The sequence below is a fragment of the Thamnophis sirtalis genome, unplaced genomic scaffold (assembly GCF_051295495.1).
Source record: "Thamnophis sirtalis isolate CommonGarterSnake01/CBP01778 unplaced genomic scaffold, rThaSir2_p1.2 scaffold_4, whole genome shotgun sequence".
NCBI lineage: Eukaryota > Metazoa > Chordata > Lepidosauria > Squamata > Natricidae > Thamnophis > Thamnophis sirtalis.
In genome coordinates this window covers 44,286,936-44,305,047 of record NW_028261384.1, presented here as the reverse complement: position 1 = coordinate 44,305,047, position 18,112 = coordinate 44,286,936, and the positions used below count along the sequence as shown (strand labels likewise).

At 35.7% G+C, this 18,112-nt stretch overlaps 1 protein-coding gene across 5 annotated transcripts in view; it reads left to right on the top strand.

The window, feature by feature from the left end:
• Nucleotides 1-18,112, top strand: part of TBC1D5 (TBC1 domain family member 5) — a 365,348-nt gene that overhangs the window by 307,810 nt on the left and 39,426 nt on the right. For all 5 annotated transcript variants that reach the window (XM_014051938.2, XM_014051928.2, XM_087712828.1 and 2 more), the window contains 3 exons: nucleotides 1,860-1,949; nucleotides 4,489-4,652; nucleotides 16,192-16,291. In XM_014051938.2, coding sequence (XP_013907413.1) covers nucleotides 1,860-1,949; nucleotides 4,489-4,652; nucleotides 16,192-16,291 — 354 coding nt within the window. The remainder of the gene's footprint in view (nucleotides 1-1,859; nucleotides 1,950-4,488; nucleotides 4,653-16,191; nucleotides 16,292-18,112) is intronic.

Genomic DNA, 18,112 nt, shown 5'->3' with positions numbered 1-18,112 from the left:
AATTCCAAATGCCCTCCCATTTAAAAATGAAAATGATAACCTGTGAACTGCCTTCAATACTATTTGTTTGTTGTGTTCTTCTAATATCAACATAACTCTGCTTCTGTGTAAGTTTACCCAGTAGAAATGCATGCCCCTGTGTCAGTGATGGCTAATCTTTTTGTCGTTGTGTGCTGAAAGTACGCATGTGCACATGCAGTAGCGTGCCCTCACCCATAATGTAATGCGCCCCTGACTCCCCCTATGTGTCCTGCTGCGCCATGCATACACACACGGCCTTCCCTGTGTTCCCCCCATGCATGAGCATGTGATCCCCACATGCATGCATGACTCCCCGTGCCCCATTTTGGGCCTGGAAAGCCACCTGGAAGACAGAACGGGGCGTGGGGGGTGCACATGCCTCCCCCAAACTCTGTTTTGGGCCTGAAAGGCCTCTTGCACTAGACTAGAAACCAAAACAGGGCCCGGGGGTAATTGCGCAGGGCCCCAAAGTGCAGTGTGAGTGCCCCTCCAAGCATGCACCCAGTCCATGCACGGCAGAGATCCGAAGACCAGCTGGCCAATGGGAGACACGTGCACATGCACAGTGAAGCTAGGCTAGGGCGATTGCTGGCGTGCCCGGAGAGAGGGCTCTGCGTGCCACCTGTAACACACATGCTATAGGTAACATAGTCAGACAGTCAGGATGGGAGGTAAAAAGTCAAGTTGGTGGTTGTGAATGTGCAAACAAATTTTGTATTACAAAGGAGCAGTATTTCATTTATGTCATAACTACTTCTTAACATTTCTATTTCCCCACTGCAAAATACTTATTTTACATTGCATTGTCATTAATTGTGTCAAGTTCTAGCTACAAATAAAGAAATATGATTAGTATTCTATAATTCATATGACCTGAAGTTCTTCCATTTCCACTTATGTGATATAAATTTTATTTCCCTATTCAAATGGGATAAAAAATTGGCATAAACAAGTGACCGTACAATGCATATTTATTCTGAGTTAATTATTTCTTATTTGAGCAGAATACAACTCACTTTCAACCAAATTGACAACAATCCTTATCATCATCTAAGTGCTTTCAAAATATTTTCTCACAAGTCTTAGAAAACAGGTTATACTTTTGTCACTGCAATCCTTTTTTTGTCCTCCCTTGTGAATAGTATGTAAATCAGACTATTAAAGCTGCACATAACATTCTTTTATCCACAAAAAATCCATCAATCAAGGACTTATAATATTATGATTTTTTTAATGACACAAACTTAAATGCTGTGTGCTTTGTTATACTTTAAATAATAGAACTCAGCATAATATTTTGATTTTTTTCTGTAATGGGCCTAGCTTAACTGTATATAACATAAAACTGTGTTTGGTCCTTGTTTTGAATAATTCTGAAAGGATTCCTGGTGATGTAAGGGCATTTGTAGAAAATCACGCTACTCTGTGCTTTTGGAGTTGCTTACTCTTAGAATAGATCAATAGCATTTGTATGATCACTGTCAAGTTTCTAAACTCCATTGTAGTTATAAAATATTAGTTATAAAATATAGGAAGAGCCAAGAGCAAAATATGTATAATACATGTTTAGAACTATGCAGAAAGTTAGGGTATTGCTGTTTCTGATGCTCCTTTTGCACTATCAACTTGTTTCCATTAAAATTAAAAATATTGAGATAATTGGAATAATCAAGTTGATATCGTTAGAATAGAAATAGTTGTTGTGCATAAATGTTATTTAAAAAAACAGACCAGATCAGATGTTTTTAAATATAACAACTTTGTTGTCTTTTCTTTGGTTATGTGAAAGATTTGACCATTTGTTTTACTGTAAAGATTTCTTCAACTTTGCTTATTAGGAGAAGTAGTTAAAGGTAGTGATGTCCCGGTATCAGTTCCTGTCCGGAATCTCAGCAACCTCCATGGGACAGTTACTACGGTAATACATGGTACGTTTTGTCTATAATATTGTTATTTGGGAGCCCAAAGATACATGTTGTTTGAAATTTTTAAATATGTACTATATATAGATCCACTAAGTGGCACTGTTGTTTAGGGGAAAAAAGTATGCAACTTCCTTGCATAAGAACTCAGAACTGCCTTTTAAGAAAATATAATCTTATAATAAAACCAAAAGTGCTTTTAAAAAGAAATATTAAAAGTAATCTGCATTTTAAAAAATAAAGAATTGGGATAAATTATAAAAAAATCTGGAACCTTGATTATTATTTAATAAACACCAAGGTGAAAAGCCACATCTTCAATAGCTGAAAAAGCTCTTATCTGGGCCACAACATCCAAGTAATTGCAAGTTCCATGGTATTTAGGGAAGTGTTGTTTTTTTTAAATACTTGACTCCTAAGCCATTTAGGACTTTGTAAATTAATATCATCACTGAATATTGGATGGGATAATTCTCAAATAGCAGCCCAATGTTTTGAGATTGGTGTGATATTCCCTTTAATACATGCAGCTGCTTTCTAACTGGCATTCTTTGAGGGTATATGTTCTCAGATTAGGGGTCCAAAAATAGAAAGCCTAGACGTTGAAAAAAACATTCCAGAACAAGGCAATAGCAAATCATTTCTCTGTACTACCAGGAAAAATACAAATATATGTATGTGAAATCACAAGGAATTGAACTCAGAATTGCACAGACTTATAGTTCCTATTCTTGATATGTTGCTAGGTCTGCTAATATTGCATATAGCATATCTCTATCCTTTCATGTGAAATTTCCCTCTTTCACATACAAAAATATGAAGGCTAATTCCATCAATTAAAGTATTATTATTAAAAGGTCATTCTGTTGAGCAAAATATACTTCACTCAAGAGATTTTTTCCATGTAACAAAATCTTTTCCTTCCATTAAAGGAAAATAAGCTGATAAATCAAAGGTGTAGGTTAAATAACTATAAATGTTCTTTACTCAAGAACGCAGTACTTAAACAAGCAAAAGCGCACTTTTCACTTTTACTGTGTATAGTATTTGTGCGACAACATTGATAACTTTGATTCAAAATAAATTAGATGAATTAAACTGGCATAGCTAGAAAATTCAGGTTACTGATTCTCAACTGGATTACAAACAGGATAATTACCTGTTTTTTAGAAAATCACATTACAATTTTGATTTTCATTTTGTTTAAAGCATTATATCACTAGATATCAGGAGGTCTGGGGATTGTAATCTCAAGGTGTCTGGAGGAGAGGTGAAGAAGCTAGGCTTTGAATGTGATATGGGGAAGACATCATCTCATTCTCTGTCTGAAACCATAGAATAAACAATATCATCTGCATGATTTGGAGTGTTATTGTTATATTAATTGACTTTATTTAGATTGCTAGCTTCCCCAAATATCTTAATGGAAATATTTTAATGCTTTTAAATAACATGTTGTCCATGGAAATCTATAGTAACATAAACTTGCTTTATAACTATCAAACATCAAAATGTAGTAAGAATTAATTTGTGCCACAGTTTTTTTAATCTATCTGGTCCACAGTTCAAATGTCTGAATAGAAAGATTTTTTTTGAGCACATAGTCCTGTCCATTATGAAATGAGACTGCACACAATTTCTGGAATTAAGAACATATACATGTAAACTTCAACAAAATGCTGGGTTTTAGGGGCAAACCTATTAATATTGTTGATAGCATTTATGTTATTTATCTACATATTTGGGTGGGTGTTTTTAACCTCTATTCCTTATCTAAAATACCACTAACATTCTTTCCCACTGCCTTAGGCACGAAGCCAGGTGGGTTTACTGTGTCCCTCTTCCCTAAGAAGTAGCAATAACAAACCACTTCTGAAGAACTTCGCCAAAAAAAACTCAGGGATGTCTGTGGAGATTCTCAGTTATCCAGGTCATAGTTGTATCAAAGGTGCTTTTTTTCTTCAAAAGGCAACAGAAATTAAAAACAGGCCTGTTGCCTTTTGAAGAAAAAAAGCATTTTTGAGACAAAACCACAAGGACTTATTCTGGCAGTTTCTGAGAATGGAGGGAGAAGGAAATAAGGAAGGAAGGAAGGAAGGAAGGAAGGAAGGAAGGAAGGAAGGAAGGAAGGAAGGAAGGAAGGAAGGAAGGAAGGAAGGAAGGAACAGACACTTATCTATCTTCATTCTTAAAAGGAATTTATAATATCTATGCATTACATCATTTCATTCCTTTCTTCAAAATACCTAAACCATAATATATATAGCATATATATTGCAACTGTATCTACATAAAATATATATTAACTAGTTCAGGTATGTTTTTATGTACAAGATCTGTTTTGTTGCTCACTTTGTGGCTAAATACATGTTGTAAATAGCTCTATATGTCCTGCATGTCCCTTGCAATAGCACTTTGTACTATATCAATAATTGTGTTTTGATATCATAAAATTCATGATATGAAAATCTGCTTCTGAAAGTTAATTCAGTTAATGAGCATGATAATGAGGATGATGATTGACTCCTCTCTATTTACTTTGCAGGGCAAAGTTCAAAAAATGGGAGTCCCTCTCCAAGCATTGAAAATTTTTCTGGAGTATGTGAATCCACTGGATCTCCTCCTTTGTCTGCAACCAAAAAGGAATCTTTTTTCAGTACAATTTCCCATTCTCGTTCTCATAGCAGAAATATGAGCAAAAAAGAATCTGTAAGTATCTGTTTCTTGAGAAATACATTTCACTAATTAAAGTTCTCTTATTTATATAGATTCACATTTTTATTCCAGACTTACATAGGTTAAAAAATACCCTCATATTTCTTAACAGAAACCATACCAATAACTTTCTATAAAAGCTTAATATATTTGTTGCGTTTTCTGGAGTATAAATTTATTGACATTTCTTATTCTATTTAAATAAAGGCAACTTCATTTTTCCTTGGAATAGCTAAGAAGACAACCTGGAAAGCAACTGGCAGCAGATGTAGCTTTTAAGATAGGGGTAGAGGTGGGACTTGCCACCCATGTCTTCACATTCAAAGCCAGCAATATTTCTCAACAATCCCCAAAGATCACTCCACAAACAATACATACATTGATATGATACAATCTTAATGTTATCAGAGTGTATATGATTAAAATGAAATGATCTTCCTTTTAATTCCTTCAGTGTGCAGACAGGAGATTCTGTCACCCGTAAATTCAAAATGTACTTCAAATGCAGCTAAGTAGATTTAGTAATGAAACTAATCTTATTTGATCAGATGTGGCATAATTTGCTATAAATTTATTTTGGAGATAAATATTCTTGAAAGTTTCATTGCCACCATTCTTAAATAGTAAATGGGGTTGAGTTTAAATTAATGCTATCTCTAATCAGTTATCAAACCTTTTCCTAGCATAATATCTCATTACATGCTGCTTCTCATTTAGTCAGAGATTGAATTGATTATGAACAATTAAAAGTTAACAATGGCATGGTATAACCAGATAGTATACTTGTTATCTTGACAAAAGTACTTCAGTTAATAAACTCTTGTATATAATTACGTAATTATTATTCACTTTCTCACAAGGATTTCCAGATTCTTTTTCTTCTGCTTTACTTTTTTCATTTCATTTATCTTTCCTTTTTATTTAGATCTCACTATTGAGTATGTTTTATATACTTAAAAAAAATTTTTTTTAAGTATGTTCTATTTCCTGGTAAAACATGAGCAGAGAGAGAGAGAGGTCTTTCATCTTGTAATCTGCTATTGTTTCCTCTTCTTCAGTTTTCTCCATTACAGTACAACCTCAATTTCAACAAAAGCAACATGGTCATCCAAATTAACAGATCTTTCTGATTTTTATTTCTTGATTTGCTTTCTCTATACTGAATTCTTCTTCCTCTAGCCTACTCAGATTAGGAAATACGTGCAACTCCATCAGTTGTGCCACTAGCTGTAATATAGCGAAAAGCTAGAAGATTCACATATCAATATTATCATCAGAACAAGTCTTGATATCGTTAAACAGTTTTTTAATGTGTCTCTCTTTGTTTCCTGAATTCCTGTATTTCCTTCCCACCTTCTGTCTTTTTGCTTTTAGTTTTTCAGTCAGCCATAAATGACTGTACTGCAGTCCTGCTTCATCATACTGATCATTATAGTTTTAGAATCAACTAAGTTGCTAGTAAGTTTCTGCAAGCAAGCTGTTATGAGTTTCTAAATATTTATGCTGAGGGGATAGGGATGATGAAAAATTCCATTGCTTAGTTTTCAGATTGATACTAACTTCTTCTAGTCTTAGATGAACTTGAACAGCACAAAGCTTAATTTTACTGCTCTGCATTTTCCAATATATCTGAGACTACCTCTAATTTTCTAGCTTTATCTTCATTTTTTTTACTGTGTATTAGTATGACAGAGCTTGAAATCATTTTCTTTATCCTACTAAAGCAGAAATATCAACTTTAAAAAAAAATTATTGGAATATTCTTTATTGGCCAAGGAATTTGTCTCTGGTACATAAGCTCTCAGTGTGCATACAAACAACAAAGTGATAATCCATAGATCGTAAGTCATAAGATACAGTAATAAATCACAAGATACAGACAACAAGTGATAAATCATAGGATATTAATAGAGGTTCACCGACAAAACCGCGAAGCCCTTATCCGCGCCGACGTAAGTGCGGAGGGCAAATCCGCGCCGTCCGAAACGCTAAGGAAAAAGGCGAACCTAGCGCGACGACATAACCGCGGAGGGCAAATCCGCGCCTTCCGAAGCACTCAGCACTCTAACCCTAAACCTAACCCTAAACCTAATCCTAACCCTTACCTTAATTTAAATCGGCTTTCTGCCGCCGCGCTGTTTTAAAGAGCCCTTAAACCAAACCCCTAAACCTAATCCTAACCCTTATCTTAATTTAAATTGGCTTTCTGCCGCCGCGCTGTTTTAAAGAGCCCTTCTGTCGCCGCGCTGTTGTCGCCGCGGTGATGACGTTGCAGTGATGACATCACGGCTTTAGCTATGCGGTTTTGTCGCTACTATTTTGACGAGCGCGGTTTTGTCGGGCCACGTTAATAGAAGGTAGTATGAATGATGAGAACATGAGAATAGCAGTACATCCCTACTACTACATGGATATATATCTTTAAGCATAAGATAGTGATGTTGAAATTAGGTATTTAGCAGTGATGGCATGGAAAGAGGGGGGAGGATCCCTCTTTGTGCCTAGATTTTTAGCATGCAATGTCCTATAGTGATATCCTGAGCGGAGAAGTTGAAATAGTTTATTCTAGGATGTGATGGGTCTGTAGATATTTTCTCAGCCCTCTTTCTGGCTCATGTAATATACAGGTCCTCAGTGGAAGGCAGTCTGGTTACAATTGTGTGTTATTATTGTTGTTTTGCAATCTAACTATCCATTGAAGTCTATCCTGTTTGATTGCTGTGCCAAACCAGACAATTATAGAGGTATAAATAACAGATTCCATAATTCCTCTGAAGAACGGTATCAGCAGAATCTTTTCATGTGCTTGCTTGAAATCACTTGGAGAAATAGTATCATTTGAAGCTGAACCAAAGGTGCTTTTTAAAAAGGCAACTAAATTTTCTTTGTTTTTGTTTAAGACGTTTTGCTTTTTGTCCAAAAAGCTTCTTCAGTTCTGGAAGAAGTTGAAGGTGAAAATAATGTTTCTCTCAAAGCAGGGGGGGGGGGGTTAAAAATTCCTCTATTTGAAATCAAGATAACTTGTTCATCAGTTTTCATTCTGTCAGCAACAGATGGCTGTTCTGTCTTCTCTGCCTGGTGTTCTCCTTTTTTTTTAACAGCACTCACAAAATGAGTTCCTTCTACTGCTTCATTTGAAGTTTTTATTGCTAGATTTTTTAATGTCACAGGTTTTTCTGTAGCCAAACTTTAAACTTTTCTGCTTCCATTTTCATCTTAATAATTTCTGCCTTTCTTGATAGTTTCTTCTAAACACCTATTTTTGTATAATGTCTTCCTCCATTTCTTTCTTAACATTACCTCTTCAATGCTATATCAGCTACTGCTCTATTAACCGCAGTGTTAGTAAATCTGCTACTCTGGCTTCATCTCTATAATATATCTTTTTCTCAGAAACCGCAAGTAATTTCCACCTGAATTTGTTGTTGTTTTTGTTTATTATGAGGTTATTACTATGTACTAATAGACTTGCATATCAATATCCAGGATTTTATTTATTTCTTAACTCCACCTTTATTATCTTATAAGTAACTAAAGGCAGTGAAGTTACATTCTCATTTCTTCTCCTGTTTTCCCCACAACAACCCTGTGAGATGGGTTGGACTGAGAGAGTGACTAGTCCAAAGTCACCTAGTTGGATGTCATGTCTAAAACAAGACTAGGACTCACAGGCTCCTAGTTTCCAGGCCAGCTTCTCTCTGTAATGATATTTACTGAAAGTCTGACTCAAATAGCATTTTTTATTCTCTGCATTTCATTTATACTCTGACATGTGGTAAATTAAAATATTTATTTCCTAACAAGTAGGGAAATGACTTTTTAATCCACCAATTTTGAATTTACAACAGAGATGGAGGAACCTGAATCTACTATTCTGAAATATTCCTCATTACCATCAGTGACTGTACCACTTAGCTTATCCTTTAATTTATTACATTTAGTTATTAAAAATCAACATTAGTGCATTTCTTTTTTAACTTCCTTTTGGGGATAATTTGTGGTTTTGGTGCTCCCATATTATGCTACATATTAGTGATCTTATATGCCATATTTTGCCACACATAGAATAGTTTACATTTTTTGTTCTTTTCCTAAAAATGTTCTGTGGTGTACTAGCTATTCAGAGCATTTGTTTTGTTTTGTTTTCTTTGATCTCCCTCTGTGAGATTCCCCAATACCAGTGAATCTCAACTGCTCAAATTACTATATCTGGCCCTTTATGTTTTAGTTTTATATTTAACTCATGATATAAATGAGAATAAAATTTAAGGAAACGTTTTCATATTTTGTTGATTATGGCATCATGGACTCCTATTTTTACCCAAAGAATACTATGAAGTCATTGGAAATATATTATAGATATGTGGGATTCTTTAGTAAACTCAACCCTATTAATAGATATCTACAGTTAATGTAATGCCACTGAATCATGCCTACAAATAAAACCACAAATTGCAGTCTGGACCATCTGTTTGTTTCTATAAAGTGCAAATGCGTGACTTGACTGATCCAGAAAATAGACAGAATAGACTCATAATTGTCATTTTAGGTATAAACTATGGGGTGACTGTAAATTTTCTTGACTCAGTGAATGTCACAAATCAGAAATGATCCAAACTATTGTGATAGAAAAACATATTTGTCTATAATATCTGACTAGTGGTTTTCAACTTTTATGTAAGGCAACAGTTACATGAGGAAGAGTTTCTAGTTTGCATGTTGTGTATGCTGAACTAGAATTATTTTAGTCTGAATAATAAGATTTGGACTGGAACGAAAAATTCCTTTTTAGATAAGAACCAGTGATAAGATTATTGGCAGAGGTTCTTATCCATAGCCAAGTATCATTGGAACAGGGACTTCTAAGTTTTGGGCATTTAGATTCTTATAATAGGATTAATACACAATTGAGCATCCATTGTTTAATCTCTAAAGCTCAGAGCTAGTGTAGAAGCCTGGAAAAGTGGGCAATAATATGATGAGAAAGGTTTAGTAATGCAATGGCAGCTTGGAAAGTAAAATGGCCATAATTCCATATAAGTAAAGATATGTATTTATGGTTCAAGCAGTATAGAAGAACTTACTATTTAATGTATTACCCTTTATTCCATTTTTTAAGAAACGAATACTTTGTAGGTATTTACAAGCTTACTGATCTAACTTGCAGAAGACTTTATGATTTTTGATACAGATTCAAAGGTTCCAAAGAGAGGCTTCACCTTCCTGCTGTCAATATTTAAAAGCAAAAATATTCCTAATTAGATATACCCTCATTGCTATAATGTGAAATGACTTACCATTAAATAGCAATAGATACAGTTTTAACCAGTATTTTATAACTACAAATCTGAGTAAACTGTTACAGATTTTTTTGGTTGTGTGGATTACTATTATGCATGTTCTAGTTGAAATTTTTGCATAATTAGGATTTGTTTAATTATGTAAGTAATCTTGGGAAATGATTGTGTTATGTAGAGTCCTTTAGATTTGATCAAAGTAAACATCTTATAGCACCGTATTTCCCTGAAAATATGACCTACCCCGATAGTAAGTCCTAGCTTGATTTTATACATGCACCTAATATAAATCCTATCCCCCTCCCCAAAATAAGCCCTATTTAAGACCTTGCCCACTCCAGGGTACACAGGTAAAAATTAAACTAGAGTAGAGATGGGAGGGTGGAGCTGCCCTACTACTTACCTTCGAACAGTTGCAGCCAGGCCTCATACACCCAACACCTGCTTTGCCGGCCCATTTCTTCTGCAACTGGAAGGCTTTCTTGAAGTCCTCTGTAGCCATATCAGAGTTCCGGATCTGAAGCTCTATTATTGGCTGCAGAGGCCTTCAGGAAAGCCTTGCCATCCACAGAAGAAGAAGTTCCTGAAGGAACTGATAGCAAAAAGGAGACTGGGGGCAACACGTGCAAGTGAGTCAGTGGATGACTTCCTCTGAAAATAAGACCTCGTGCCTTTCTTGGTGGCAAAAAATATATAAGGATCTTATTTTCAGGGAAACATGATAATACAGTTTCAAGCATGTGATACCTACTGATTCATTTTAATTTGATTATTATATCTTATGCTCTAAGAAATAGAGATTACAGTACTGTGCCAAAGTGTTAAGCAACTGTAAAAAAATGCTATAAATTAAAATGCTTTCAGAAATAGAAGTATTAATAGTTTATTTTTATCAATTAATAAAATGGAAAGTAAATGAACAGAAAAGAAATCCAAATCAAATCAATATTTGTTATGACTATCCTTTGCCTTTAAAACTCCACCAATTTTTAGGTGCACTTACAAACAATTTTTGAAAGAACTTGGCAAGTTTCCTTCAAGGTTATTTCAAACATCTTGGAGAAGTAAACATAGATCTTCTGTAGATGTAGAATGGTTCAAATCCTTCTATCCCTTCATGTAATCGCAAATAGACTTGATGAAGTTGAGATCAAGGCTCTGATCATTTCCAAGACGTTTTGTTTTTCTTTCCAAAGTTCTTCATGAAATTAGCTGCATGTTTAAAGCTATTATTCTGCTGCAAAATACATTTGGGGCCAATCACATGTCTCCTTAATGCTAAGGGATGATGGATAACTATCTGCCTGTATTTCTCAGCATTGAGCATACTGTTAATCCTGACCAATTCTCCAACTCCATTTGCAGAAATCCATCTCCAAACTTGCAAAGAATCTCCACTATGCTTCACTATTGCCTGCAGACACTCAATATTTTACCACTCTCCAACCCTTTAGCAAACAAATTGCCTCTTACATTCAAATTTTGACTCATCAGTCCAGAGCACCTGCTGTCATTTTTCCGCACCCCAATTTCTATGTTTTCATACATAATTGAGTCATGTAGTCTTGTTCTAGGTCAGAGAGAAGCCTTTTTTGGCCGTAATTCTTCCATAAAGACCAGTGATGGGTTTCAATTTTTTTGGAACCTATTCTGTAGGTGTGGCCTGTTTTGTGGGAGTGGCTCAGCGGTCATGTGACCGGGGTGTGAGTGGCTCAGTGATCATGTGACTGGATGGGAGTGACTTCGCGGTCATGTGACTGGATGGGAGTGGCTTGGCAGTCATGTGACTAGGTGGGAGTGTCCAACTTGATGTCACTCACCAGGAGATGTCATGGATTGGGTAAAATGGTGATACTCACTTAATAACACTTTGCTTAGCAACCAAAATTTTGGGCTCAATTGTAGTCATAAATCAAGGACTATCTTTGCCTTCCTTTGCATGGCAGCCTTGTCCTAGTAAACTCCTTCTTCTTTCTGGCAATTTTCCTCTCTGTTAGAGGCACCAAAATAATCCAGACAATGTAAGGTTCCCTGCTGCAACAGAGGGTTGGACTAGATGACCTCTTCCGAATAGCCTTCTAGCTCTAAATTGCTGTGCTGTTTTTCTTTCTTTCTGCTAACAAAGAAACCTGCCTGAGGATCATTTCACATTTCTGCCAGATAGAGATAATGAGATAATGACCCTAAAGAAAGTTTGGCTCCATTCACAAGTAGGGAATCATCCAAACCTTATAGAAACACAAAGCCCATAATGCACAAACCTCAAAACTTCAAAAACATAAAACCATATAACCATATAACCAATTTGTTGTTCCCTGCACCTTTCAATTTAAAGGTATAAGCATTAGGACTTGTGGACTTCAACTCCCAGAATTCCACAGCCAGGCATGCTCAGTTCCTGATTTAAAGCAATAGCATTTGTTTTTCTCCTTTGCAAAAGAAGTTTCCCTTTTTTTCTTCTCCTTCCCCTCCTTCCTTCCTACCTCCCTCCCTCTCCCCCTCTCTCAAACACACACACCGAGAGAAGTGGGATTGGATTATCTCTCTTACCCCCTTCCCTCTCTCACTCTCTTTCAAACACACACATACACACACACACACACACACACACACAAAAGTTGGATTGGATCTCTCTCCCAATGGCTTGAAAGCAGCTCCTCTGCCATTCCGCCCCGCCACTCCCCTTCTGCCTTCCCCAAACAACTCCCCCATTGCAAATGCAGCGTGCTGTCCGGGTGGGAAATGCCTGGAACGCAATAAAGCCCACTCACTCACCACCTGCTAGCAGGCTGGGGTGAGAGGAGAGGCAGAGGAACCGGAGAGGAGCCGATTGGAGCCTTCCGAAAGAACAGGGTTATCCTTCCCCAGTCTAATTTGATTGCAGGCAGAGCCACGTTGCCTTTTCAACCTGTAGTCAGTGAAACTGGGCTGGATTTTTGCATATCTTTATCCAGCTGTCGGGGGAAGGGGAATGATTTCCTCCCCAGACCCCATCCATCACAAACACACACACACACACACACACACACACACACAAACACCTCTGGATAAAGCTATTTTTCACCTAGTTTTAGCCTCCTACAGAACTGTTTCTGTTTCAGTTAATGACTGTGTTTCCACCTACATATGAAATTAATTATATTAGCACCTGCTTGGTATAATTGATTAATCATACATTTTAATCCTACAAAGTCCCTGACTTTGGGCAAAACTGACTTCTATCAACCTAACTTTAGTAACAGAGTTTGGCTGTTCCTCATCCAGTTGTAAGCCTCCTACACTTTGCACGTTGCTCTTTCAGTTAATGACTGTGTTTCAACCTTGCAAAGGTTGAAACACAATCATTAACTGAAACACAAAAAGCTGTATAGAAGACTTGAAATTGGGTGAGGAACAATGTTCAAGTCTAAAAATTGATGCTATTTTGAAAGCAAAGGATGGATTTGATTTGGATTTCTCTTCTGTTCATTTAATTTCCATTTTCTTAATTGATAAAAATAAACTATTAACACTTCCATTTTGTGAAGCATTGTTAATTTATAGCAGGTTTTCACAATTGTCTAACACTTTTGCATAGTACTGTATGTTGGGAGAAATTGTGTCAGGTGTGGAATGATTGTTGATAATCTAATTTGCATTTTATATTACTATCTGTCAGCCCAATATCAGGAATGCAAATTTTCAGAGATTCACTTTATTGTTTTAAGTTATAATGTCAGATGCAAACAGTCATCAGATCAACACTTGAAGAGTTCAGTTAGCTATTTTATTATTTATGCCTATAGTACAGGAATATTCTCAGACTGGCATTTTGCACCTTGCCAGACTGGATAAAGTTTAATTTCATTCAAGAGGGAATCCAGTCTTGCCCTGTTGTGCCTGCGTAGAGATTCCCAGACTAATTCCCCACTTGACTCCCCCTTGGTCAGCTTCTCTTCAACATACAATAACAGAAACTTGAAAAATCATCAGAATACATTTTATACCAAACAAAATAAAGACAGGTTTACATTTCCTCATAACATCTTATGGCATGCTGCAAATGTTCTTATGCCTTCCTGCCAGAGCTTGGAGACTCCAATGGTCTATATCAGTTGTCCCCAAACTGTTTGGCAGCAGGGACTGGTTCCATGGAGATTTTTCCATGGACCAGAAAATCTTTGTATCTAATATAGTTTCTTGATATTGAATTACATCTGTTACTGAGTGAGTAGATTAACACAGACCAAGGGGTCCTTAGCCAAATGCAGTTAGCACATGAATTGTAGCTCTACCAGGAGCAGGAGCGACTTGTCTGTTAACTCATGATTTTATCACCATTGTTGGGATATGAAATGTTTAAATGTTTATTTCATTTGTAAGCCGCCCTATCCCGAGAGAATCAGGTCTGCTAACAAGCAATGGGGGAAGGGGAATACAAACAAAAGACAAAACAGGCAAATTAAAACAGAACAACAGTCACAACAGTTTAAGTGGGGCCAGGAACTCATCAGCCCCAGGCCTGCCGGAACAGCCAGGTCTTAGTGGCTTTACTAAATGTGCTGTAAATGTGGTATCTTTGAAGTTCCAAATGTTGATTAGTTCTTATTACTGTGAAAATATTAAACCTGTGCTACACTGCCGTCCAATAGACTTCTGGATGCAATTCAAAGTGCTAGCTTTTGATCTATACATAATATCTTGTACTTAGATTTCCATACAGAAGCATTGCTATCAATTTGATTGTCCCAGAAAAAACTACTGATAGTATCCCATTACAGTACCTCCAGTAGTGAAAAGATGGACAAGGGCTTTGAAACTTGGAAGTTCAATTTTTCAAATAGTTGTGTTTTGGAGCAGCTTTCCAGCTGACGTTGGATTTGTCCCCCTGAGGTATCTTTTCAGAAAATGCTAAAGACAAAACTCGGATGAAAAACATTTGTAGTCTAAGTATATGATATCTAGGATTGTACATCACTGCTGGATTTTTAGACTTTCCTTATAATACGATTCTCCTTTCAATTTTTTCTTTGGCTTACCATGAGCATTTCATTTTTTTTAACCAGGAATCTTCTATATTATACCTTTCATTGTTAGCTGCTGGGAGTCCTAATAAAAATTAGAACAGTATGCAAGATGGATAAATGAACTCTGCTAAAACCCAAAGCTTCAATTCAGAAGCCTCTTGGATTTAAACCAATAGGATATGTTACAATTGAAAGACAGATTTCAGAGAACCCAAAGATTTTGATCTTTGTTCTTTATCAAATCCAAAGAATTATTTCAGAAATCTGGATGTTAAGCAAGAGAAAATGCCATGGTATTATCAGCTACAAGTCATCTTTATTTTGCTGTTAAAGGAAAGATGTAGCAGCGTATCAGTATTTTCAGTGCATAAGGAAAAAGAACCCATTGTTTTAACTCATTCTGACTTTGCATTTCTGTTGCTTATTTTTTTCAAAATATTAGTCTATATTTATTTCTATTATCTATTTGAGGAAAGAGAGCAATTGTCAAACAGAAACTAATAACTGCAGATGTTTCATAATCAGAACATAAAAATTATCTTAGGATAATAAAATAAATTATAAAGAATATCATACACAAACAGAAATGCTTTGAATATAGAAACTTATATAAAATGTTTATGTTGTTTGGTAAAATTATACAGAACTTTTATTGATGAAGTCACAATTGAAAACAATTGTACATTGCATACAAATAAGGCTTTGCTAATGAGAAAGCTGAATTAATGTAGCTAGATAGCTTGCACTTAATCTAATTATTTGGCATGAACTAAAGCCATTTGAATTATAATTTTTTGAATAAGCTGATTCTGAAAGCAGTTGATAAGTAACAAGGAAGAGAAAGAAGAAAAACACACACCAGCTAAAGAACTGTCAGCTGTGACTTCACTTTATTGTGTAAACACTATTAAATAATCTGGCTACTTTTCATGATTAATAGGGTAGATGGCATCAGTCTGGGTTTCTCTTTCTATATGCCCTCGTAGTAGACCTTAGATCTCTGAACAATAGCAGAACTCAGAATGTTTCTGTCTTCAGTCTTATGTTTGCATAAGACTTATGTTAATGTTTTTTTGAAAAGTTGAGATTATGAATATAGAGTAGCTGTAAAGTTAATATGGTAGAGGAGCTCTTTGAAAATGGATGTAAAATATAAACTTTTGTGTAATTTTTTCTCAACTTTGACAATGTTTTTACTTAGTCAAGTTTTTATTTTACTTTTGGTTATAGGAAGAAGAATTAGAGACTCAGATTTCATTTCTTCAAGGACAATTGAATGAGTTAGAAGCTATGTGTAAATATTGTGCAAAAATGATGAACATACATCTAGGTAAGAAGGAAGTCCATATTTCTAGATATAAAATGATGATGTGTATCTTCTGGACAATGTTTATATTATTAGGTTGATAATAATATATCAGGAAAGTATGCATGTAAGTCAGTGGTGGGTTCCAGATCCCATCGCAACCGGTAGCTGCAATGAGGCTGGGTGTCCACCACATGCACGTGCGCTGTGCATGGATGTGAACCCATTGCCCTGTGATGCTCCAGCTGCTCGGTGGAGCATCAACGCAGGCACCGTATGCTGTGTGCAAATGGTGCAAATACAGGTAAGGAACACCGGGGGGGGGGGCAGGCCCTCCACAGCACCATTCCGGTACAGTGCCTGCTGCTCCTAGAAGGCACCAGTACGCCCGTACCGGGCATACCGGCCGGAACTCACCACTGATGTAAGTGTTTATGCATACAAGCAAAGAATATAGATAGCATCAAGCACAATACTAGTTTAAATCTAGAAACATTAAGCAAAGTTCAAAATATCATAAAAATTGAGAAAGCTGATCTCTAAAATCACCCAGTCAGGTGTAACCAAGCAGATATATGAGAACAATCGTAATATTGTGCCTTAGGTGAGATGCAGGAGTACGAATGAGAAAAGGCAGTTTCCTCTGACAGTCCTACAGAAAGAAATTGAAAACATCTATTTATCAATTTGTCCTTGATCAGCATACGGTGGACTGATTCTTTCAAGAATGCATTTTATTACATGAAATAGCACCAGATTGTATAATTACTATTGAAACACATTTTGGTTTCCCTTCTTACCACATAATTTGAAATATATTTTTTCCTCATTTGAAAAATTATTATGGATTGTCACAGTCAGCCAACTTTTTAAACTGGATTTGCCATTTTTATTAAACTGTCGGGTCCTTCTCATGGATCTGGGATAAGTAGATGTGAATGTTTGATGCCATTACAGATACCGTCACAGGATGCAAACTATTCCAACTAAAGCTGCCTTTTGCAATTGACTGATAGTGAATTTGTCAATGCCTTTCGTATCCAATTGTTTTGGGATTGCACCCAAGGCTCCTATTACCATTAATACTACCTTTCTTTTTTTGTTACAGTCATTCTGTTTCTATTTGCAGGACTTTGTATATTGTTATCCTCTATAGTTACTTCTTTTGTCTTCTCTTCTGCTGTCTCCAGTACTGCCATGTGCCATTTTTCTTTCTTACTGAAAATTTTTAAGTCTGGGTGATATTACTACTAAATTTATTTGCTGCAATTCTTGCCTTGGGATTGATCTCTGTTAAACCTTAGCTAGGATTTTCATTTAATTTAATTTAATTTAATTTTCATTTAATTTATATTGCAATTATATTTTTCATTTTATTTGCATAACTTTTTTTTCAGTAGTAAGCCTTATCAGAAACTAGATTTGAATGAATTTTCTCTTTTATCTACAATTTATGCACAGATTGGAGATGTTCTCAGAATTCCAAACAACTTTTGTAAATAATACCATAATACTAATAGATTTTATCCACAAACTTCCAAGTTTATAATTGTATTTCCTGAAACATAAAGGAGGAAATGATGAGTTAGAGTAGTAATTTTTATTTGTGTGTTTATATAAAAGCTTCCTCGTTAAGTGTTCATCTACTTGTTTTGGGGCACCACACAATGACAATATAATTGTAGATTTGAGACCTTGTCTTTGTGTTACTATAGAAATGAATGTAGAGCCTTGCATAATATAAATACAGCATACGAAACAATGATAGATTGGTTTTTGTGGAAGATTAATATATATGGAAAAGAGCCTTCACATTTTGTAGCTATCCATTGTGATATAGACAAA